The sequence below is a fragment of the Molossus molossus genome, unplaced genomic scaffold (genome assembly GCF_014108415.1).
Source record: "Molossus molossus isolate mMolMol1 unplaced genomic scaffold, mMolMol1.p scaffold_m16_p_10, whole genome shotgun sequence".
In the NCBI taxonomy this organism is placed as follows: Eukaryota; Metazoa; Chordata; class Mammalia; order Chiroptera; family Molossidae; genus Molossus; species Molossus molossus.
In genome coordinates, this window is record NW_023425345.1 from 14501434 (window position 1) to 14527131 (window position 25698).

General features: G+C 40.1%; 1 protein-coding gene and 1 non-coding gene across 2 annotated transcripts; one reads left to right on the plus strand and one right to left on the minus strand.

Annotated features, from left to right (window-relative positions):
* Positions 1 to 321: 321 nt before the first annotated feature.
* SPIC (Spi-C transcription factor) lies at positions 322 to 8820 on the minus strand. The gene is made up of 5 exons (XM_036253183.1): positions 8792 to 8820; positions 8118 to 8211; positions 7316 to 7428; positions 5302 to 5410; positions 322 to 792 (listed from the first exon to the last, which is right to left on the minus strand). The coding sequence occupies exons 1-5, from the start codon at positions 8792 to 8794 to the stop codon at positions 365 to 367; spliced, it is 747 nt and encodes a 248-aa protein (XP_036109076.1). The 5' UTR covers positions 8795 to 8820; the 3' UTR covers positions 322 to 364.
* Positions 8821 to 10174: 1354 nt separating this feature from the next.
* Positions 10175 to 10281, plus strand: LOC118624811. Its single transcript, XR_004958480.1, has one exon. It is a non-coding gene; the product is annotated as a U6 spliceosomal RNA (small nuclear RNA).
* Positions 10282 to 25698: the final 15417 nt, after the last annotated feature.

A 25698-nucleotide genomic window follows, 5' to 3' on the forward strand; every position in this document is an offset into this window, starting at 1 on the left:
ACTGGCATTGTTAATTTAGAAGAAAGTCGAATAGCCAATCGTAAGAGCAAGGACATTTAGTCTATGCTTTCAGATGGGACTTGATCATTTTATAGTTCACTGGCAGAATGTCTTGCCAAGAGGCTGTAGATTATAGGCTATTTGACAATAGCAACAATGACATTCTTTTTCTCTTCAGCATTTGCATTAAGAGAAATCTTGACATTTGTAAGGATTTATTTTTAATTCTATTTTTACTGACTATGAGGGTAACAAAGGTTAATAAAATTATATAGGTTTCAAGTGTACAATTCTATAATCTGTATATTGTATTGTGGGTTCAGGGATTCCTGATGTTAGAAAATCATAATGTGTAAGACTATATTTAGCAATCAGGGTAACTTAGCTCATGGTAATTGGCATATGTATAATTACAATTTGCATTCCAGTTACTTAGACTTAGATATCCTTGATCAGGCTGAACATACTGTGAGTAGATGATCTCTTTTTCCAAGAAATAAGATGGAGAGAGTCTTTGCAGAATGGCCTCATTGAATTGGTAAGTTAGTTTCCTCCGGATTTTGGTGATTTCCCCAGTTCTTCCGTAATTCCTCAGGGCTCTGGCCATTTTCTGGTAAGTCATGGTCTTCCGGTTGCCTTTCCTTCTGCCCCAAAGTTGGGCAAGTTTTTCTTTGTTTTTTGAAACAAACTGAAAGATGCCTTTGGTTTTATCTACCCACTGAATACAAGATGCCATCTCGGGATTACACAAGGACTCATGGAGGTATTCGAACAGTCGGAGCTTCTTCCTGCCTAAAAGGGAGGGAAACGAGGTCAGAATCCACTCACTGCTGCAACAGGAACGTCCTCAAGAAGGGTTTGTTGAGTGACTGCAGCGTGGAAGGCTGCATTGGGGCTGTTTTCCTCCCCCCCCCCCCCAGGGGTGCCTTTTATGGATTTGAAAGTCAAGGGTCTATTTGACCTATTGAAGTTTGTTTTTTTTAATCCTCACCCGAGGACATTTTTCCATTTTTTGTTCGGGTAGAGTGGGAGGGAGAGAGAGGAACAGAGCGAGGAGAGAAACATCAATGTGAAGGGACACATCGAGTGGCTGCCACCCGCACGTCCAACCAGGGCCGGGGACAAGCTGTAACCGAGGTACATGCCCTCAGTGGGAACCGAACCCGGGTCTCTCCGGACCGCAGGCCGACGCTCTAACCGCTGAGCCAAACCGGCCAGGGCTGACCTATTGAAGTTTTAACTGGACTTTTCTTTGTTGAAGAAGTTGTCAAAAAATGTGCCATCCTTCAATGAAAAGGGGAACTTTCTACAGCCCAACGAAACTGAACAAAGTGGACAGCAGAGTTTAGTGGTTTTAAAGAGAAGCCTCAATAGCCATTTTCAGAAATCAAGTCATTTGAAGGTCTTTATTCAAACGAGCTAAGTCAAATGAGGTAGGGCGTGTGAATCCGTTTTGTACAATACAAAACACTATGCAAATCTAAGTGAGACTGATAACAAAGATTTAGATAAAAATGCGAACTCTGGGTCTGCATAATTTCTTGAAAAATAAAGTATAGAAAAGCTGGAGTGGAAAATGCCAAAATATCTTCATGACATTCTGACAGTGTTTGTGAGCAATGACAGTGGGCATTGTAATATTTTTCATTGCTGTAACATAAAATGGTACTGCCAGAGTTTTTATCTCTTTGAAAGCATAGCCCTTTATTTCAGAATTACTAGGCAGGAAACTTTGGAAAGATTTGTTTGTTTTGTTAGTTGATTGAATTACTTTTTGTTGTTGTTAATCCTCACTGGAGGAATTTTAGAGAGAGTGGAAAGGGCGGGGGCGGGGGGGGAGAGAGAGAGAGAAACATGGATGTGAAAGAGACACATCAATTGGTTGCCTCCTGCACATGCCCCAACTGGGGCTGGGGATCGAACCTGCAACCCAGTACATGCCCTTGACTGGGAATCAAACCCAAGACCCTTTGGTCTGCAAGCCAAACTCTCTAACTGCTGAGCCAAACCAGCCAGGGCAGTTGATTGAATTTCTTTAGGCAAACAGAACAAAGGTGACAGCCCAGCCCATTTCGTGACTTCTGAATTGGCCCGTAAATGCCATGCCTCACCAGAGCCATCAGGAGCTAACAAAAAATAAAAATCCCTAGCCAAATTCCATTTCCCCTTGAGAAAGTAGAACAGTGGATTCCCAAACTGCTCTAAACAGCCTCTGGGGAGTAATACTCTTGCATCAGTCATCATTCATCCAAAAACCTCAAAGGTTTTACAAAGATTATCTTTTGCATTGTATTATCTTGAGTTTATGAATTGAGAAATGAAAGGGACTTACCAAAAACAAATCATGAATTAGAGTCACAACCTTAAACAAACTCTCTGTCTCTCATCAAGTGGTAAAGTCAATTATAATGCATCCTCATCTTTTAAACTGTTAGAATTTTTTAAAAATAAAAGTATTATATCCTCATGGTAAATGATTAAAACAGAAGCATAAAGTGAAAGTAAAAGTTCTAGTCTATCCTGCATATTTTTAGAAAGTTTTTCTTATTTTTGGCATGAACAAACATGCATAGTCTTTAAAAATTACAAATGGTGCCCTGCCCAGGTAACTCAGTCAGTTGGAGTATCATCCCATACACCAAAAGGTTTTGGGTTCAATTCCCAGACAGTGCAAATATGGGAGGCAACCAATTGATGTTTGTCTCACATGGATCTCTCTCTCTCTCTCTCTCTCTCTCTCTTTCTCTCTCTCTCTCTCTCTCTATCCATATCCTTGAGTAAGGATTAAAAAAAAAAAAAAATTACAGCCCTGGCCAGTGTGGTTCAATTGGTTGAGCACCAAAGGGTCGCCAGTTCGATTCCCAGTCAGGGCACATATCCAGGTTGTGGGTTCAATCTTTGCTGGGGGTGTGTTCGAGAGGCAACTAATGTATGTTGCCCTCTCTCTCTCTCTTCCTCTCCTCCCTTCCTCTCTCTAAAAATCAATAAAAAATTGTGAATGGTATCATACTACTTTTTTTAGTAAATGAGGTATCATAAAATCGAACATAGAACAATACAGAGATTAGCTATAGGTAGAGGGAATACCAAACCATTGTCAGTGGGTACTTCTGGGGCCCAGCACAAGACAGAAGGAACACTTCCACCTGTTCCTTACATACTTCTGAATCATTTGAATTTTTAAAAGGTGTTATTACTTTTGAATTATGGAATTAAAAACTATTATAACAGAAAAATACATGTGTTTTAGCGTTCTTCCTGGCTGAATAGATAAGGTATGCCTTCATGCCTTTTAATAGCTATGTATGTTCTACTTCATTCATGTACTTCTTCTCCCAATAATGAATTCCCAAATTATTATTTCATTCTGTTTCAAATGTATCCCTTTTTCAGGTCGAAGACGAAGCTCTACAAACAGAAAATTGTGAATGATATGTCCCCTAATGGCAAAGCTCCACAACAGAAAATATCAGTGAAAAGATAAAAATTTCACACTTGGAGTGAGTTAATAGTTAATTAGGTTTTTTTAAAAAAATGTGTGGGTGTAACAAGCTAAACAGAGGTAGAAGTGTTGTTCATTTTTCTGCATGGTTTTTATACATTATTTCTCACTGAATTAAAACATTACTGCATATTTAGTACTTTATAAAATTGTGGGGATGCAGTATCCTGTTTTTTAGGAACAAAACTAGTTTTCCCAAAAATATTCACTTAAAATAATTTTAAGTAGCTATGATTAAGTATCATTTAAAATATTGCATTGTAGAACTGAGATCATCTTATATATCCGTGTACCTTATACACCAACACATACAGTAGGTGAGCTGCCATTTTTTTACTTTTTTTTTTTTTTTTATCCTCACCCAAGGACATTTTTCCATTTTTTGTACAGACAGAGTGGGAGAGAGAGAGAGGAAGAGAGAGAGAGAGAGGGAAACATCGATGTGAAGGGACACATCGAGTGGCTGCCACCCGCACGACCAACCAGGGCCGGGGACAAACTGCAACCGAGGTACATGCCCTTAGCGGGAACCGAACCCCGGTCTCTCCGGACCGCAGGCCGACGCTCTACCCACTGAGCCAAACCGGCCAGGGCCATTTTTTTACTCTTAAACAACATTTTGAGAAGTATAATATATGTATACATGCATATATGCGCGCATGCGCGTGCACACACACACACAAACACAATCTATGTTATTTTGAGAAATTATCCAGTGCCAGGCTATGAGCATGATGCATTACATGGGTTGTCTCATTTAATTTTTATAGCAATCTTACAATGTCTGCACAATTGTTATTCCTTGTGTTTTGAATCAACAACCTCTGGTACAGAAGATTAAGTGATTTGCCCAGGCTCACACAATAACCCAGAACTCACATTCAACCACTGAGTTTACACAGTCTTGAAGAGTCAAAAGATATGTACACAAACTTTTGACAAATGTTGTCAAATTGCCTTACAAAACTTTGGAATGATTTACACTCCCTTCAGTAGTGTGTGAATGCGTGTGGCTCACATCTTAGCCCTGGGAGGCTACTTTTGCCTTTCTGTTAGAGATCATTATTTTAATTTTTTTTTTTTTTTTTTTTTGGTACGTGCCCCTAGCAGGAACCGAACCCAGGACTCTCTGATCCACAGGCCAACACTCCAACCACTGAGTCAAACCAGCCAGGGCTATCATCTTAATTTATGAAATAAGAATTTCAAATTTATAAAATATCAAAGTATTTTGGAACTTTTTTTTGCAGAAAACTTAATAAGGACGATTTCTGTCCCAAGAACTGCACAGTTGGAATAAGACCTCTAAAATAACTTGTGAAAAAGTTCTCCCTTCTATACCTAAAATATGATATATACACATTATTCATGTATTTGAGGTAAGTGAACACTGTGCAGCTTCATGATATAAAAAGGCTCATCCAAGACAAACAGCTTGGAGTGGTTCAGTATGAGTTAAATTATGCTCAGTTGTGTCCTGCTGGTGTGTCTCAGTGGTTGAGCATCGATCCATGCACCAAGAGGTTGCCAGTTCGATTCCCGGTCAAGACACATGCCCAGGTCGTGGGCCTGATCCCCAGTGTGGGGCATGCAGGAGGTGGCCAATCATTGTTCTCTCTCATCGATGTTTCTATCTCTCTTTCCTTCTCCCTTCCTCTCTCTCTAAAATCAATAAAGAAAAAAAAATTTATTTTAATCATGTTCAGCTGTGATTAGAGAATATTTTGCAAATACAATTCAAAGCTCAGATTTGATGCTTTGGAGGAGACCTGGTTCTTTTATATAATGGATCCACATACCTTTTCCTCCCTTTTGCTGGAGAACAGGAGGTTGTACCAGCTGGTTTTCAGGGATGTTCTGCAGAGACTGATGAATATTTCCTTCGAAATAGAGGTCCGCAGTACTGTTCTATACAAATAATGCAGCAGGATGTTAAATGGGACTTCCCATGTGGCCCCCAGTTGGTGGCTAAAGTCAAAAGCTAGGGGAGAAAAGAATATTCAACATATCCCAAATTCTAAAAAGCACTACTCTCAACGGAGGCCAGACATCTCCCAGGCAGGAGCAGCAGCAGAGAGGACCTGGGATGGAGGGTCGTCTTTGGGTTTGTGAGGAGTTCCATATTCTCCTCTCCCCATGAGAAAGGACGGGATGGCTTCCCTCTTTTCTCCTAAAAATACCCAATGAGAAAGCAAGATCCAAAAGAATCAGTGGTAGAAATGGAGGTGTCAGCAAAAAGGGAAGGTGGGCTTCCATTCCTGCTTTGGATGCCCATCCAAGCAAGAGGAGATGAGAGGACAAAGATGGCAGCCAAAGGAGGGCAGAGCCACCAGGGGAGACAGGAAGAAGCAGCCTGAGCTCCTACCATGACGTTTGATAAGGTCTCTTGCCCGCTCGGTGTGGTTCAGTGGTTGAGCATTGACTCATGCACCAAGAGGTCGCCCGTTCAATTCCCGGTCATGGCACATGCCCAGGTTGTGGGCCAAATACCCAATTGGGGGGCATGCAGGAGGCGGCCAATCAGATGTTCTCTCTCATCGATGTTTCTGTCTCTCTCTCTCCCTCTCCCTTCCCCTCTCTCTAAAATCAATAAAGAAAATAATAATAATAATAAATAAATATTAAAAGAATACGTGGGTCTCCATGGGTTAACTGCACACAGTGGAAGGGGCTGGACTTGAGCCACCTGACCACAGCCACAAGGGGAAGTGTGGTGTGGGAATGCCAGGGTGTGGGCACTGAAGTGGAAGTAGGGTCGCCAGACTGAGCAAACAGAAGCATCGGGCACCCTGCCCTTTACCTGGCTACCCTGTCTGGAGGCAGGCAGGAGGGCTTACACTGGAGCCACGGACTCCCTGCAAAAAATATCTTGTGGAACGTCCGTGACAGAACAATTTACAGGGTCAGAAAAAGGCCTTTTTACATAGCACGATTCTAAAGAAAAAAGAAAAATCATTTCCTATTTACTCTCTACCACAGTAAGACTGCTTTCGTAAACTGGATACATTAGAACAGCGTGAAAGAACACATCAATGGAGAGTGGATGGTAGGGCCATTTGCTCTGCGGGAGGCTACCAAAATATAAGCTAATTGGCCCAATACACATAGTTAGTTCTGAACTTGGGGGTGGGCGGAATAGAGCAGATTTATTTTATTATTATTTTTTTTATCCTCGCCCGAGGACATTTTTCCATTTTTTTGTTCAGATAGAGTGGGAGGGAGAGAGAGGAAGAGAGAGAGAGAAACATCGACGTGAAAGGGGCACATCGAGTGGTCGCCACCCGCACGACCAACCAGGGCCAGGGACAAACTGCAACCGAGGTACGTGCCCCTAGCGGGAACCGAACCCGGGTCTCCCTGGACCGCAGGCGGACGATCTAACTGCTGATGCCAGGACGGAATAGAGCAGATTTAATACAAAATTGTGGGTAAAGGCAGAGTGGGGGATGTTTGTGCCTTTGCCCTTCTGGCATTTAGGGAACTATCATAACTTTTTTGCAGTGTTGCGGATGGACTAAAGAGAAGCAGTGATGTTAGAGCCTTAAAAATGCCACTTTATAGAAGTCATTCGAACCAGCTGCAGCTGGGTGAAGAGCAATGACGAAGAGCAGTTTCCTTCTGGACAGCACTGCTAATCGTCACCCACATTTGACTGTCAAATCCCCACCCTGGTGGTAGCCACGAGGCAGCATTTTCAGCCAGTGCTGGGTTTCAGCCGGGGTTCAGCTGCACACCCCAAGTGCCCAGCAGAAGGCTGCTGTGAATAGGAAATGTGCTGGTCACTGAGGCTGCTCTCCGGGTCTGTGTACTCACTATCACTGTTCTCCAGTTATACACCGTTTCCTCTGAAGGCAGCATACCACAGCAGCTGGGATTTCCTCTAACATGAGAGCAGTGGTTGATGAAAGTCAGGTAGTTTTTATAATCTAATTGAAAAACAGAGAAAGAAATGGAAAAAGTTCAAGTTTACGTTTGTGTGTGTGTGCTGATACATCCATGCTTATAGATGCAATTTCTCGCACCCATGTTCTTTGAACTTTGCATTTCCCTCTGGTGTTTACTGCATTATGCTGGTATTTCAGATACTCTTACATACTCCATTTCTCCCAGCAGAGTACGTGTTCCTTGCAGGTCCAGATCCCAGGATTTCCTTTATCTTGGAACTTGCCACAATACCCTGTGTAAACTCAATTTATCTGCATCTCAAAGTATCTGCATCTCATTTAGACTATACATCTATGATCTATAGGATAATGGGTAAGGAAAAATAGCATACTTATTTTTCCAAGTAGAATATATTTTGGATGGGTGGAAGTTCTTTTAGAATAATTGAAAAACACTTTCTGAATAGTATACATTGTCTGTCTATTATGTAAATAAATGTCCACAAGACATGCTTAATAACAAATAATCATATATCTCAGTAGTCCTATGTGGAATGTCATTCTCTATGTTCTTTGCATTTTATATGTGAGACTTTAGATTTACTTAGGCTGGATGACCCTGGATGCATTTTGCCTTTGTTAGAATTAATTCTAGCTGCATTGGGTAAAGATGGTCTGCCCTGTTCTGATCCTTAGTCTTGCATATGTATGTTGCCAACAAGCCATTTTACCTGGGGAGCACTGAAGATCTCCAGTTGAATGTTGCCTCAGTACCTCAAAAGCATCTTCAAACGCTTGACCCAGTTTATCTTGTTCCACACAAGCCTGTAAGAACAATGGCAGAACTCTGGAGTTGCGAAATTATCAATTGGACTTAATTTTTCTGATACAGAGGAGGATTTCTCAACCATGGCCCTTACGGACATTTTACGTTGGTTAAGTCGCTGCTCTCGGACACTGCCCTGGGCTTTGTAGGACGTTCAGCAGCATCTCTGGCCTCCAGCCACTCGCCAGATGCCAGTAGCACTCCAATAGCTATGATAACCCCACCTGTCTCAAATATATTCAAATATACCCTGAGGAACAAAATCGACCCTGGTTGAGATCCTTTGCCATATAGTGTAGTATTTAGAGACCAGTATGCATTCTCTAGTATAGTATTTAACATTCTTGTAAACTTTTAGCAAGGGATTGTATGGCTGGAGATTGATATGAAAAAAGGGATCAATAAATTATCCTTAATCAAACAGAATCTCAATCATTACTTAAAAATGAAATCCTCTTAATTTCAAAAGCATGTCTTTAAAACTTAAAGAACTTTGCAAACCATTTCATGCTCTCATTAATCTGATCCATATGTTTTATTTTAAATAGGATGAATAAAGATTTTAAAATGACAACTTACCATACTTCATTAATAAATTGACAATTCTGAAAAAGATAAATATTTAAAATACAAAATTAAATACTGTCTATTTAATTTGCCTCTGAATTAAAAGATCATACTCAAAATACTTTCTAAAAATGTCTTCTATAAACCAAAAGTACCATCTGAATCCTATTTGTTGAGTACAAATTTTCTTTCTACAAAATTCTCTACAACCATTATATTTTGCTTTTCTATCATTGCAAAACTTCTTACATTTAAAAAAACTAAATAGAATTAATTACCTAACTGGCTTAACTTATAAGAGAATAGGGAAATAACTCAAGAATATATTTAAGTAGTTCAAAATATTTTAAAAGTAATTCAAAATACTGAAAATCAAATCATTTTTATCTTAGCATGGCTATTTGTTTGTAGCAGTGATTTTTTTTTTTACATTTATGATGCTACATAGCCTTCAGAGAATCTGGTGAAAGACATGCTTCTTCTCTTATGAAATGTAGAATTATATTACAAATAAAATATACTCTTTGACACCCATCCATGGACTTTCTAAAATCCTGAGTTAAAAACCCTGGCCTATAATTTTTGTATCTAAGTTTTTATCGCTGTAGGTAATTTAGATTTTGTTTTAAATAAACAATCATCATGCAGACCCATAATAAGTATTTTTTTAACTCTATGTTCTATAAAACTACACACACAGCCCTGACCGGTTTGGCTCAGCGGTTAGAGCGTCGGCCGGAGGACCAATGAGTCTCGGGTTCGCCGGTCAAGGGCACGTACCTCGGTTGCGGTTCGTCCCAGCCCTGGTCAGGGTCGTGCAGGAGGCAACAAGTCCATGGGTCCCTCTCATATCGATGTTTCTCTTTCTCTCTCTCCCTCCCTCCCACTCTATCTGATGACAAATAGAAAAATATCCTCGGGTGAGGATTTACAAAGCAAAAACAAAAACTACACACACACAAATAAATAAATCCCCACAATAAAGAGCACGTGAGGGATCCAGCTTTGCTTATCCTTTCATTTAGCACAACTGTTTATACTAGTTCTTAACATTTATCCTGCAAGCACAATGAGCTTACTCTAATATTTAACACTCATAATACAATGAGATGGCACGCTAATGCTATTATTATACAGATCTATAATACATTAGTATGTCAAACATCTAAATTCTATTCAGGTCTTGGAAATCACTGTATCATGTCAGGTAAAGAAAAGCCATAAAAATAGGTAACTGTGTGAGGTGATGAATGTGTTAACTAACCTTACCGTGGGAACCATCTCCTAATATATGTCAAATCATCATGTTGCACACCTTAAGCTTACACGATTTTATATGTCAATTATATACCTCAAGAAAGCTGGGGAAAATGTATTTCTCAAGAACCATATCAAGTGCTCGCTTCGGCAGCACATATACTAAAACTGGAACGATACAGAGAAGATCAGCACAGGCCCTGCGCAAGGACGACACGCAGACAATAAAATAAATAAATAACCATATCAATGACTTTCAGTCAAACAGGCCTCAACTCATTAGCGCCAAAGCCAATGCATGAGTGTTGTACTTTGAATTAAATACTGAAACGGATCTACTCTTGTTTACTGCGATGCCCCCAACAGAACTATCACAACTCTCAAAAGTAGCGAACTCCAAGGGCAGAAAAATGTTTGAAAACGTATTGATCACTCAACTGCTTCAGAGTTCTTGGATCAGAATGGGCAGTCAATAAAAAAGACTCAGTAGGCCAAAGGAGAAAATTAATAACAGTTTTTACAAGGTATTTTGAAAAGCATAAGCTGAACACTTACCAAGAAGACACTTCAACCCTTTACAAAGACGTTTCATGAATACCAGGATCCTTAAGACAGAACTGTCAAGAACTCACTGGCAGGGTTGCATTAAATAGCTGTTTTTAAGGAAGTACTACAAAAGGGGATTTTTTTTAAAAGATACAGTGCCTTCATAATTTCTATTCCATGATACGGCCAGTAGACACCAGGAGCTATTATTTTGAAGAGGCGCAAAATAATTTGTCTCTTATGGGCCAAACGCGTTAGAACGGACCCCATGAAACCCCCACCCAAAATAAGTTGCAGCCCCGCAGGCCCTCACAGCCCAGTTGGAAACCTCTGACCGATGCAATGCTTACCTGTCCCCCTTTTTAATTCCTATTACTTCTCCCCTGATCCTGGGCCTCGTGTTGCCTTTCTTGCTTGGACTATGAGCAGCCAAACCGGTCGCTTTCCTCTTAAACTTCTTTATTCATACTGTCACTCACTGATGGCCCTGCCCTGGCATTCGAGGCTCTTCTCTCCAGCCTTAGTCTTACTGACCACCGTTCATTTACGAGGAGGAAATGGGATCCACGCTAGGGCCTTCCCTCCGCTCCTGGACCCAGCAGAGGTTCCAGAATGGCTAGGAGAGGCTGATGGGAGGCGAGCGCGTGGGTGTGAAGGCTGGAAGCTGCTGCCTTTGCAGAGGGCGTCCTGTGCTCTTACTTTAGCTTGAAGGTCTATTTAAGACGGTTTTTGGTGGCTCTGATGGAAACTATGCGGTGCTCCCTCCACCTATAATGCTTCATTCCCAGTCCATCCATCTGCCCATTAACCCATTCCATCCTACCTGTTCATCAGAGCCCAATCTTGCGTCCACATGTACCAGGTGGAAATAATCTTCCCTCTGAATCGCTGGGCAATATCACCCTTAACTAACCCGTAACTTTCAGCCATTTTAATAGATGTCACATTTAGCCAGGGGGAAAACCACCTAAGAATTTTTTTGTAAACCTTGTGGGAGGAGAAGAGATTTTCTGTTTTGCATTGTTGAAATCTGAGGTCACCATTGATATGGGACTATTGTTCTAGAGCAACTACTTTATTGACCCAATTTGTTATGCAAATGTAAACATGTCTGCCTTCTTCTGAAATGTAGATGTTGTGCATAATTGCTATTGCTGATGAGTTTTTCATTCGTACTGTCTGAAAATCCACGCCCTTTTCAGGCCACTTCTTTACTCGATTCATTTTATTCAACAAATAGGTACTACTGAGCACTGTCTTGTGTTCAGGCAGACAGCCCTGTACAAGTTCTAATGAGGAGAAATGATCTGAAAACAAACTACATAAGTAGGAGATCATGGTGAGTGCGGAGAAAACGGTTCGAGGAAGGCGAGGGAGAGAGTATGCGGTCCTGGTGAACCGTCACTCAAATTCTCTTTGGCAGGAGCGTGTGAGCTGGAATCCACGTGTAAGAGTGAGCAAAGGAAACGCAGAGATGCAAGGACCCAGGAAAGCAGCAAGGACAAAGAGCCTTGGATAGAAATGAGTGATTTCTTCAAGACCAAGAATGAAGTGGGGGAGGGTGGCTGAACAAATTGAACCTGTGGGCCTAGAGGCAGAGTTAGAGAGGAAAGAGGGGGGCAGGGCGGGGATATAGCCAAAAGACTAAGAATATAATATATTTTCAAAAGAATTTAAAAATCACCTGTGGTCCAGCCTGTGTGGCTCAGTGGTTGAGTGTCAACCCGTGCACCAAGAGGTCTCCGGTTCGGTTCCCGGTCAGGGCACATGCCCAGGTTGTGGGCCAAATCCCCAGTGGGGGGCATGCAGGAGGTGGCCAATCCATGTCCTCTCTCAATGATGTTTCCATCTCTCTCTCCCTCTCCCTTCCTCTCTCTAAAATCAATAAAGAAAAAAATAAAACTAAATAGTAATTACCGACCTAGCCCCATTTCACAGAGGGAGGAATCTAAACTGAGGCTCAAAGACATTTCATGATTTTTCCGAAGGCAAATTACTACCGAGAGATGAGCTGGGTTGGGTCCAGATTTGGCGTGAACTGTCTCCATGCTCTCAAATGCCAAGCTGAGCCTCGTGTCTGCAGGTTAGTTCCAGGGGACCCGGTTCTCAGGCTCCACGGCCGTCCCCATAGCACCTAAGATTCTTACAGTAGTACAAGCTTGGTACATATTTGAAATGAGTGGGAAAACAAGTCAACTTTCTAAACCAGCATTTTCCTGCCTGGTGACTTCACAGTTTTATTCTGCAAGATGTTAATAAACAGGTTCTGAAAAGGAGTTGAGCAGAAGCCAGTTTTGCTGCTAGAACTTCTTCAGTGAAGCCAATGAGTATTGTTTGTTTTTGACACAATTCTGTACTACAGACGAGAAAATTGGCAGTTTTGAGGCTTGTGTAGGGCTGGGGGGAGAGGAATACTTTCAGCAACTCAAAAGAAGATGGCATTGTCCTTTTAGCCTGTTAGAACAGGTCACGGCTCCTGTTCCTTAAGAATCTGATAACACTCTGCGTGTTCTCCCCAGGAACATGCCATCAGCGTACACTTTCAGCCACCCTCCCACTGAAGCCAATGGACCCCAGTTTAGGAGCTCCTGCCATCATGTTCTTTCAAAGCTTTCTTACTGGAGCCTTAAGGACTACCCCTCGACACATTTGTCACCAATACACACACCCACACAGAGCATCTTTTGGGGGGGTAGATACCAATATTTCCCTCAACACAGAAACGAGTTGAGTAATAAGGGCTCTAAAGAAAGGATTCCTTGCTGATTGACAGATTCTCTTTTGCAGAAGTTCATTGTCCTCAGTGGCAACGGAGATTATTTTAGAAAATCTTCACTAACAGATGCGCTGGAGTCCAAATCGTCGGGTGCCAAGCTTCAGGTGGAAGATTGCATTTTCTGAGAGCAGAGGATTTCAGAACCCAGTAAAAAGGAGACTGAATTCAAGCTCTTATCACTTTGTATTGCAACTTAGTTGTTCACGGGATTAGAGAACTAGGTCTTAAATCTTAGTAAGAGCTCTGAAAATCTAATAAGCAAATAATATGGCTACACCGAGAAGATGCTAAAAAAATTTCTCATTTCGGAATAGAAAAATTCATTAGAGCCAAAGACTATAAGACAAAGAGCTAATCCTCACTCTTATTTTTCATTTTATTACTTTCATTAGCTTTTTATAATGTAATGACATGTTATGATATGATATACTTCTGTAATTTATTTTTAGTGCTTGCTCCAGAGATTACAGTATTCATTTTGAATTTATCACAGTCCAGACTGAGTTACCATTTCGTGTATAATGTAAGACCCTTATCTGTACGTTCAGTATAATTTCTTTTATATCTCCTCTTATCCTTTGTGTTACTCTTATCATATATTTACTTCTATATATGTTATCGTAATGGATCACTCAACTCTCACAATCACAGTGTGTGATGGTATTATTACTCCTGAGTTCCAGCTGCGGCTCAAGGTCTAAGTGAACTCGGACAAATCAGACAAATCACTTAAACTCTCTCTGTTTCCTCTCTGTAAAATGTGGATAATAATTTTTTTTTTTAACCACATAGAGCTATTGTGAAAATCTAAGTGAATCCCCATAATGTACTTTGGATAGTCCTGGCATTTAATAAATGCTCAACTAATGTTAGGTCCCACTTGAATTATTATTCATTTTATAGATGAAGAAATAGACGCGAGGGAGGTTAAGCGACTAACTCAAGGTCACACAGCTGGTGAGTGGTAGAGATGGTTTTCAAACCAGTTCTACCTAACTCCAACCAAAGGCTTTAAGCCATTCAACTGACTTTGTTTCCTTATCTATGGAAAGAGACTGTGAATGAGAATAAGAATTCGATAATCGATAATTGTCTTATGACGAAGGGCTCTTGAAAGGTTTTATTGAGATAGTGCACAAGGACTAGTAAATATGCACTATGGCAACTATTTATCACCAGAACTGCTCCTATTTTACCACCTCTGGGACCTGTAGGCTAGCTGGCAAGTGGCAGAGCCAGGATTCAAATCCAGGTCTCCCCTGCCATCCCTGGTGCTCTTCCCAATAACCAGGTTGTGCAAATATTCTCCATAGGCTCTAGGTATTTACTGTAATCACTTTAATAACTCCTGCTAGTGTTCATACCAACGGAGGAAACTCCTTTGACACAGGACTAGTAAAAAAGCACCCATACACACACACACACAAAGATAGATAGATAAATGTATACTTATATACACCCTGACGAGAAGAAATAAATTGTGATATGTACACATAATGGAATAATATAAAAGAATGAAAACAGATAAGCTATAGCTAAATGCAGTGACATGGAAGAATAACAGTCAGTGAACAAAGTAAAACCCAGGAAACCACTTAAAATATGACAGGATTTTGAAAGAGTTCAAAAACAAACAACCAGATATATTTTAACCAGTTTTTCTTCCTTCCTTTTCTTCTTCCTCTTCTTCCTTCCTTTCTCTCTCTCTCTCTCTCTCTCTCTCTCTCTCTCTCTCTCTTTCTCTCTTCCTTCCTTCCTTCCTTCCTTCCTTCCTTCCTTCCTTCCTTCCTTCCTTCCTTCCTTCCTTCCTTCCTTCCTTTTTCTTTCTTCCATGTATCATTTATCAATCTATCGTCTATCTAGCTATCATCTATCTTTTTTTTTTTTTTTTTTTTTTTTATCATCGATCTTTCAATGGTTGGTGTGTGTGTGCGTGTGTGCACCAAGGGAATAATAAGCAGGAAATTCAGGGTGGTGGCTACTCCTGGGAATGGGAAAGCTGGGAGATGATCTTGAGAGTAGCAAATAATTTAAAATGTTTAGTTTTTTGCACTCTCCCTCTCGGGAGCACACCTGCACCTTTCCCTTGGATCAGGAGATGGGTTCATGGTATTCATGTTATTAAAATAAAAGCCTGCATATGCTTTATGTGCTTCAATTAACATACTAAAATAATAAAAAATTAAAACCACAGACAAAGAGAACAGGATATAGAAGAAAGTCATCTAACAAAGCAGGTAAGGTTAAAAAAAAAAAAGTCTAAGGAAACAATTTTGCCTTGAACAGTGAAAACACTCATCTGTTGTACAATTACATTTTTCATTCTATTAAAACTCTAGCATAATTTAAATATAATCCATGTAAATTTTGACAGTGATGAAGAAGTATGACAGTAATAGAAAATACAAAAGTTTAGAAAACAGGTTTTGTCCCCTCATCCCAGCACCCAATCAATTTCAAGTATTATTTCTTGTCTGAAGCCCTATACTCTTAGGAGAATGATTTTGCCATCAGATCACACATATAGACTAGAATTCTAGGTTCGTCATTCTTGGTGTGCCACTTGGAGCAACAAAAAAGCAGGCCCAGGACGTTTTAAATGTATTTGGTAAGGTCTATGCTCTCGTATTTTGTTTGATGAGAAACCAAAGAGCCCAGTTATTTTTCTTTGGTATTTGTGGGGTGAATTCCCACGGTTTCTGTGCAAGAGGAAGTTCAAGAGGCAATGATCAGATTTGAGCTACTGAATGCTAATGTGTCTGAATGTTCATGTGTTTCAAAGGATCGCCATCAGCATAGGTCCAGCGTGACAGTCCTTTGGGAAGTTAGAAAGAGAAAAGAAAATATTATTCCCATTGGATTAAACAGCAAGGAGAATAAAGCCAACCTCGGAGTCTCCTGAAAGAGATGGGCAAGGAGGGATATTCAAAAAGAGAATGAGCCGCTCAGAAGGGAGGTCTGCTACTCAAGGAAGCCAAGAAAGAAGCTTGTTCTAGAACTCTCCAAGAAGTATCCAGAGAGGTAATCTGCTTCTGGGCCAAATCATTGCTGTTGTGGACATGAATGCAGGGTGTGGTAGCCCATGGTTTTTGGAACACTCCAGGTATCTCTGAGGAGACCTTTCTCCTAGAGAGATGCAGAGCCAGAGGGTGGGGCAGGCAGGCAGGATCCCAGAACTATAATCTGCAATATCTAAATTTAAAATATCACCAGAGGTGTATGGAGTTAGGGGAAATATATTTACGCAAATTCCTCTTGAGCACGGGGCTGTAAGTAGTTGGCACAACAAAAAAATCTGATAAGCTATAGGCAGAGGAGAAAGCGAGACCTGTGAGAGGCCCCCTCTTGTATCCATGACACCTCTGCGCTACCTCCTTTTATTCGTTTACCAAACATCTACTGAGTCCCAAATAGGTGCTGATCTAGAGGCTACAGCAGTGAACAGAGCAGACAGAGCATGGGCATGATGGGCGTAATGGAAGATAAGTAGCTTATGAAAAAAGTAGAAAGCTGAGCAGGGTGAGAAGAAGCAGAAATTGGAGAGGTTCCCCTTTTAAACAGCGTCATCAGGACATGGCATATTAAGATGGTAGCATTTATGCGAAGACTTGAAGGAGGTGAGGAAGTGAACCCTGTGAACATCTGTGAGAAGACGATCCAGGCAGAGGGAGCAGCCATTGAGCTACCAGGTCAAGGAGCCAAGAGCGTTCTAAGAGGGAGAGCCCCAGTTAATTACAGGCTCATTATGTTGATTACCTGGGGGCTTTGACAAAAATGATCTTTATTCCACCTTTCCTGTAATCAAAACTCATTTCTAAATACTTTAACTGTAGAATTGATATTTTAAGCATATCAGATTGGAGTGTGTACCATTTTAGGAGCCTACTCAGGATGTCCATTTGTTTCCATCACTTCGGATGCCATTAAACATTCCTTGTTGCTTAGTCTGGGCAGGGGAGGCATGTAAGGTTCCCCACTAGCTTTGGGTTGAGAGCCTGAGGGCCTTCACAGTAACATTAAACACAACTACAAGTAGACCCACCCTTCTAAAAACTTTAGCCCACTTCTTTACCTATCATTTCAATACCTCAAATGGGATTAAGGTGATCCCTGTTGCTAATGCCCTTAGGCACTTTTAGGTAGAAGGTGACATCAGGTTATTTCTACAATGTTTCAAATACAATACCTACCAGACATGAAAGAATCATCAGGCACAGAGAAGACTAGGCAATCTGAAGAAGAGTCACTAGTAACAACAGACAAAAAATGGCCCCAGGGCTTCTGACATTGGGGTTGTCAACTACAGACTTTAAAGTAGCTATATTTATATTGTTTGAGGAGATTAAAAATCAAAATGAAAGTCTTAGCACAGAACTGGAGATTATTATTCCTTTTTAATGTCAGAGGTTGGCAGCATGGCAAATTTGAAGGAGAACCAAACGAAAACTCAAGAACTGGAAAATGCAGCACCAAGAATAAGAATGCAATACATTCATTTATGCCTTTTCTTTTTTTTAAATAAAACAAAACACAACAACGTTCATCTTTTTTTTTAATTGGCTTTTTGACCTTATTGTTTGCTTTTTTTCTTCTATTTACCTTTGTTGTCTCCTTTCTTTTATTCTCTTTGTATTTATTTTGTATTCCTTTTCTAATCTCTTATTTGGGATACAAGGCATTAATGTTTGTTTGTTTATGTTTTGCTGTTGTTCCTTTTATTCAAACTAATATAAACAGACAAGGCTAACAGCATCACTTTTGCTCTATCCCACAAGTTTTTTTTTGTTTTTTTGTTTTTTGTTTTTTTGGTGCCTGCCCTTAGGGGAACCGAACCCAGGACTCTGGTCCACAGTCTGACGCTCCAATCGCTGAGCCAAAATGGCCAGAGCCCACAAGTTTTGATATAGAGTGCTTTCACTATTATTCTGCTTTAATTAGCAACTTTTTGTTATGATTTCTTCTTTGACTCAGGAGCTATTTATAAGCATGTTTTTAATTTCTAAATATGGTATCTCAGTGGCTTTTAGTATATTTTTATTTACTAACAAAAATAGAACTCAGCAAACTTTTTTTTGTAAAGAACCAAATACATGATTTTTTTTTCTTTCATGTTATTTAATGGAATGTTATGTGGCCATTACAACTAGGCATTTTTTTTATGTCAATATGGAACTCTAAGACAGATTATAAAATATAAATACAATATGCTCGTGTATATGGGATAATTTCTTTTGATTTAAAAGACTATATTGAATATGTACTTATATATGCATGAAATAGCCTGGAAGGATACATAAGAAATTGCAAAAAATAAGTGTCTCCGGGGAAAACTAAAGACTGGGTACCAAAGATGTCAGACTCACTTTCACTGTATACTTTTTACTCCGTGAATTTTTTTTTTTTAAAGAGAGTTTATTAATGAAGAAATGGGACAGAGAGAGGCTACTCCATAGGCAGAGAGCCTCCTTGAATTAAAAAAAAAAAAAAATCATATGTAATACCTAGTTTAAAAATTATTAAACTTAAAAAAAATTATAGGCTGGAATTTTATCATATAACATATGTTTAAATATACTTTCCTCCTTTATCCAGAAGAAATTTTTCACAATCAGAAATAAAAGGCACTGTGAAAACAGGTAAGAATATTTTATTGAGTCTCAATAGAACTAAGAAACCCTCTTATATTTTCACAAAACAAAAAAAAACCAAAATCCTTTAATCTGCATTTTAAAACTGGCTGGATGTGACCTTTGAAAGTTACTTTTTTAAAAAAATATTCACCCGAAGATATGTTCTTATTGATTTTTATAGAGAGGAAGGGAGAGAGAGACAGAGAGAGAGAGAAACATCTATTGGTTGCCTCCCATACGCCCTCCAACCGGGTGTGTGCCCTGCCCAGGAACTGAACCCACTACTTTTTGTTGTACTGGATGACTCTCCAACCAACAAAGCCACCTGGCCAGGACTACATTTTTAAAGAATCACCTCCTACCCCAAGTCTATTTTCCAGATTCCATGAGAGCTTAGCTCTTTTAAAAGGCAAATTAAGTTGACAAAGTTAAGAAATCTACCAGAACCCTGGCTGATGTGGCTCAGTTGGTTGAGCATTGTCCCATGCACTGATAGGTTGCTGGTTTGATTCCTGGTCAAGGTACATATTCAGGTTGTGGGTTTGAGCCTCAGTCAGGATGCATATGGGAGGCAACTGATCGGTGTTTCTCTCTCCTCCCTCTCCAAAACTAATAAAAATAAATATATTTTAAACAAACATTGTTGAGAGAAATTAAAGAGGCCCTAATAAGTGAAAGGTTATACAATGTTCATGAGTTAGAAGACTTACTATTGTTAAGATGTCAGATCCTATCAAATTTAATTATAAATTCTAGACAATGCCAATTAATATGTCAGCAAATGACTTAGAGAAATTGACAAGCTGATTATACAATTTATATGAAAGTCCAAAGAATGTAAAATGGCCAACCAATTAAAAAAAATGTTGAGCCCTGGCCGGTTTGGCTCAGCGGTTAGAGCGTCGGCCTGCGGTCCTGAGAGACCCGGGTTCGGTTCCCACTAAGGGCACGTACCTCAGTTGCAGTTTGTCCCCGGCCCTGGTCGGTTGTGCGGGTGGCAACCACTCGATGTGTCCCTTCACATCGATGTTTCTCTCTCTCTCTCTGTTCCTCTCTCTCCATCCCACTCTACCTGGACAAAAAATGGAAAAATGTCCTCGGGTGAGGATTAAGAAAAAAAAAAAAAATGTTGATGGTGTTTCAGGCTTTTTAGGGTATATTTCTAGAACATAACAGTATGAGGAACGAGGTAGTCCCAGAGACGTGGAAGTGGGGTACAGACTGACAATCCCCAGAAGAGGGGGTGGTGGGGGAGAGATAAACCACAGAACTTATATACATGTATGCATGAACAGTGGACATGGACAACAAAGCTGGGGACAGGGCGGGGAGGGAGGAGGAGGGGGGTATCAGTGGAGAGAAAAGGAGAAACATCTGTAACAAAAATAAATTAATTAATTAAATTTTTAAAAATGTTGAACACTTGCCATAAAGCTACAATAATCAACATCATAGTGTGATACTGGCATAAGGATAGACATATAGATTAATGTCTATATGTCTTTAATGGAAAGTCCAAAAATAGACTTACACATGTATGGTTGATTGATTTTTTAAATTGATTTTTAGAGAAAGAGGAAGGGAGAGTGAGCGGGGAGAGAAACATCAACGTCGACGAGCTGTGTCGTGCGTGCACCCTACCAGGGATCAAGCCTGAAACCTGGGCACGTCCTGACTAAGAATCGGACCAGCAACCTCTCATTGCACAGGACAATGTGCAACTAACTGAGCCACACCAGCCAGGGCTGATTTTTTTTTTTTTCTTCTTTTGTAAAATGAAGCTGAAAGCATTTGATATACAGGTGGAAAAAAAATGAACTCTGACCCACCTCACAACACTTATAAAAATTAACTAAATGATTCAAAGATTTAAAGTAAAGAGATAAAACTATAAAACTTTAATATGAGAGCAGAAGACATTTTTATGCTCTGTATTAAGCAAAGATTTCTAAAATAGGACACCAAACCTAAAAGACTAGCAATTGGTAAATTGAATTTCATGAAAATTTAAACCTTGGCTCTTTAAAAGATCCTGTGAAGAAAATTAAAAGGCAAGCCATAAGCTGGGAGAATATCTATGCAAATCATTTCTGATAAAAGGCTTGTGTCCAGAATGTTTTTTTTTTAAACTCTGAAGCTCAATAAAAAGACTCAAGTTTATTGTTTAAATTTGTTTATTCATTATTGATTTTGTTTTAATTTTTAAAAATATTTTCCAATTACTGTTGACATTTAATATTACATTAGTTTCTGGTGCACAGCATAGTGGTTAGACCTTCATATAATTTATGAAGTGATTCCTCCACCATTAGGCGAGTACACACTGGCACCATCCATAGTTACTACAATGTTATCGACTATATTTCCTATTCTGTACTTTACATCCTTGTGACTATTCTGAAACTTCCAATTTGTATTTTTCATTTCCTTCATCTTTTGCATCCATTCCCCCAGCTCCTTTCTCATCTGACAACCATCGGTTTGTTCTTTGTATCTATGAGTTTGTTTCTGTAAAACGAGTTTGAAAGGGGGTCCAAATATTTAAACTCTTCATTAAAGAAAATATATAAATGATAAACACATGAGAAGATGCTTAACATCATTTGTCACCGGGGAAATGCAAATTAAAAATCACTTACTGGCATGTCTATACTTTTAAAAATTGATTATTACCAAGAGTTAGCACGAATATAATGCAATTTGAACTCTCATACATAGCTGGTGGGAACGTAAAATGGTATAGCCATTTGGAAAATAGTTTGTTAATTTCTTATAAAGTTGAACATGCACCTGCTCTATGACTCAGTCATTCTAGTCCCAGATATTTGCCCAAGATGTGAAAACATGTCCACACAAAGACTTGTATGAAAATGATCATAGCAGCTTTATTCACAATAGCCTCAATTTGGAAATAACCCAAATGTCTGTCAACTTGTGAAAGAATAAACAAACAGCAGTATAGCTATACAATAGAATTTTACTCAGGAGAAAAGGGAACAAGCTTTTTATGTACACCCATTCAACCTGGATGAATCTGAAAAGCTTTATGCTAAATGAAAGAATCTAGACACAAAAGACTACATTCTGTATGATTCAACTTATTTGAAATTCTAGAACAGGCTAAATTAGAGGGTCGGAGACCAGATAATAGTTGTCTAGGGCCGAGTGAAGAGACTGGCTGCAAAGGGACAAGGAATCTCTTTGGAGGGAAGGAAATGCTCTGGTTCATAAATGTGATGGTTATAGAACTGTATATATTTGTCAAAACTCATCGTGCACTTAAATTTGGTGAATTTTTGCCCGGCTGGTGTGGCTCATTGGTTGAGCGTCGACCCATGCACCAAGAGGTCGCTGGTTTGATTCCTGGTCAGGGCACATGCCCAGGTTGTGGGCCTGATCCCCAGTGGGGGGGGCATGTAGGAGGTGGCCACTCGATGTTCTCTCTCATCGATGTTTCTATCTCTCTCTCCCTCTCCCTTCCTCTTTCTCTAAAATCAACAGAGAAAAAAATTTAGAAAAAAAAAATTGGTGAGTTTTACTGTGTGTAAATCAACTTCAATAAGGATGATTTTTAAAACCAATAATAATCAGGGAGATAATGGACAACTTTATGCCCATAATGAAAAATTTAGATTCCATGGACAAATCCTTTGTAAAATACAACTTACCCATAACCAATGGACATAGACAACAATACTGTGACGTGCCGGGGTGGGGGGGCAGGAGGGTGGATGTGAGCAGGAAGGAGGGCATCAATTAGAGAAAAAGAAGAAACATCTGTAACAAAAATAAATTTAATTAAAATTAAAAATAGCCCTGGCTGGTTTTGCTCAGTGGTTAGAGAGTCAGCCTGCAGACCAATGAGTCGCAGGTTCAATTCCGGTCAAGGGCATGTACCTCGGTTGCGGTTCATTCCCGGCCTTGGTCAGGGTCATGTAGGAGGCAATCATTCAATGTGTCCTTCTCACGTAGATGTTTCTCTGTCTCTCCCTCCCTCCCTCCCTCCCTCCCTCCCACTCTATCTGAAGATAAATAGAAAAATATCCTCAGGTGAGGATTAAATAAATTAATAAAATTTAAAAAAAAGATGCCCTGGCCGGTTTGGCTCAGCGGTTAGAGCGTCGGCCTGCGGTCCGGAGAGACCCAGGTTCGGTTCCCGCTAGGGGCATGTACCTTGGTTGCAGTTTGTCCCCGGCCCTGGTTGGTCGTGCGGGTGGCAGCCACTCGATGTGTCCCTTTCACATCGATGTTTCCCTCTCTCTCTCTTCCTCTCTCTCCCTCCCACTCTGTCTGTGCAAAAAATGGAAAAATGTCCTCGGGTGAGGATAAAAAAATAAAAAAGAAAAAAAAAAGAAAAAAAAAAAAAGAAAAATACAACTTATCGAGATGACACAAATAAGAAGGCATCTCTAAACCAAGTACATGGGCGAAAAAGAAGCTGAAACTGGCAAACAAACTGTGTTCTTCCTTCTAGAAGAGTGTCGATGGTGCAATTAGGACTTGTTTTTCATTGCTGTTTTGTTTTGTTTTTAATGTATTGAAACTATTTTTATCTCTCCATTTTCTCAGAAACTTTATCAGTGAGTACTTTGTTGCTCTCAGTAAAAGATTCAACAACATGTGTCTACTTGCAGACACATGTTGTTCAAATTAATTGTAAAAGCCACAAAAGAAAAACAAATATTAAAGACATATATAACTCAGTGTGAAAATAAGTATATACTCAGGATATTAAAAAATTAGGATACCGCCCGACTGGCGTGGCTCAGTGATTGAGCATCGACCTATGTAACAAGAGGTCGCCAGTTCAATTCCCGGTCAGGACACATGCCTAAGTTGTGGACCAAATCTCCAGTTGGGGGACATGCTGGATGGAGGAGACCAATTGATGTTCTCTCTCATCAATGTTTCTACCTCTCCCTCCCCATCCCCACCCCCATAAAAATCAATAAAGAAAAAAAATTTTTTTTAAAGATTAGAATAGAAAGAATAGTCTCAAAGAATGTTTTCTTTCTATTGTCCTATCCTTGCAATTCCCAATTTGATTTTAGTAGAAAATCAAATCTTGTTTAATATATCTTTATGATGCCCGGCCGGTGTGCCTCACTGGTTGAGCATCAACCCATGCACCAGGAGGTCATATATTCGATTCCCGGTCAGGGCACATGCCCAAGTTGTGGGCCTGATCCCCAGTGAGGGACATGCAGGAGGCGGCCAATCGATGTTTTTGCTCACTGATGTTTCTATCTTTCTCCCTCTCCCTTCTCCTCTCTCTAAAAATCAATAAAGAAAAAATATATATGTACTTTTAAATCCTCTCCCAAGAATATTTTCTCAAATATCTTCAAATAGAGCAAAAGTGGAGGAGAGAGGAAGAGAGAGAGAGAAAGAGAAACATCAATGTGAGAGGGACACATCGACTGGTTGCCTCCCACACAACCCTGACTAAAGCCAGGGACAAACTGCAACCAAGGTATGTGCCCTTGGCCAGAATCGAACCTGCTACTCTTTCGTCCGATTGCTGATGCTCTAACCACTAAGTCAAACCAGCCAGGGCTAAAGGGGAAAAAATTTATATATATATATATATATATATATATATATATATGAACATTTGGTAGTGGGTAGGAGAGGAAGGCAGGTCTCTAGTTTGAATTTTTGCTTCCCTTCAACAGAAACCTGTTAAAGAAATTATACCTGCCCTTATTTTTCTTACATTTAAAAGGTAAAGATTTTTGAAAGATGAGTGCAGAAAAATCTAGAGCTCAAATGGGATCTGTGAGTTACTGACCTTGCTTTTGTGTATCTGCACTCAGTCTCTGAGGCAAATTCATTTACATATTATATTTCTACTCGAATTTTCTCTCAATATCTTTGTTCTTTCTTTTTCTTTTTCTTTTTTTCCCCCGAGGATATTTTTCTATTTATCATTAGATAGAGTGGGAGGGAGGGAGGGAGGGGGAGAGAGAGAGAGAGAGACAGAGAGAACATTGATGTGATAGAGCCACATCGACTGGTTGCCTCCCACACGACCCCAACCAGAGCCGGGGCGAACTGCAACCGTGGTACGTGCCCTTGACCAAAATCGAACTCCAAGACGCACTGGTCTCTGGCCAATGCTCTAACTGCTGAGCTAAACTGGCCAGGGCTGTTCTTTCTTTTTTCTCAGTTAAAGAAATCAAGGAAAATTGTTAAGAGCTCCTACTCTTAAGGCTGGAGGTAGATTCTTTGGGTTAAATATTCCAGCTCCACAACTTTCCAAATTCATTTTTTCCCTAAGCCTAATATCAATAACAACACAATGGCATTACTATATGACACAGAGGGGTTAAGTAACTTGCCCAAGGTCACATAACATTATCTACTTGGGGAAAAGCCTCACCTTTATGGAGATACTATGCAGAGGCAAGTTAATCCTGACCCTCCCATTCAAAACCGGGAAAGTAAAAGTCAGTTCAACCTATAAACATTGATGGAGCACGTGCAAAATCAGGGCAAGGCCTCTGCCCTTTGGGCCCTGATAATCTAAAGGGGCGGTGAATGAGGACACAGCTCGGGGGTCTGTATGAGAAAAGAGTTTTGCGAGCTTAGTTACGCGTAGATGTGGGTCGAGGGTTAGAATGAGTCAGGAAAAGCCACAAAAAGCGGGGACACTGGAAAGGCAGCTATGACACAGGCTGTTCAGAATCGTCTCAAACCAATGATCCTGC

Bases quoted from the DNA above. Each gene is read 5' to 3' on its own strand.
- SPIC (XM_036253183.1), bottom strand. The intron at 7,429-8,117 runs GTAAAATGGCTT...TTTTTCAATTAG, and splicing joins AGATCTTCAGTGCTCCCCAG to ATTATAAAAACTACCTGACT. The intron at 793-5,301 runs GTATGTGGATCC...CCTCCCTTTTAG, and splicing joins CCAGCAAAAGGGAGGAAAAG to GCAGGAAGAAGCTCCGACTG.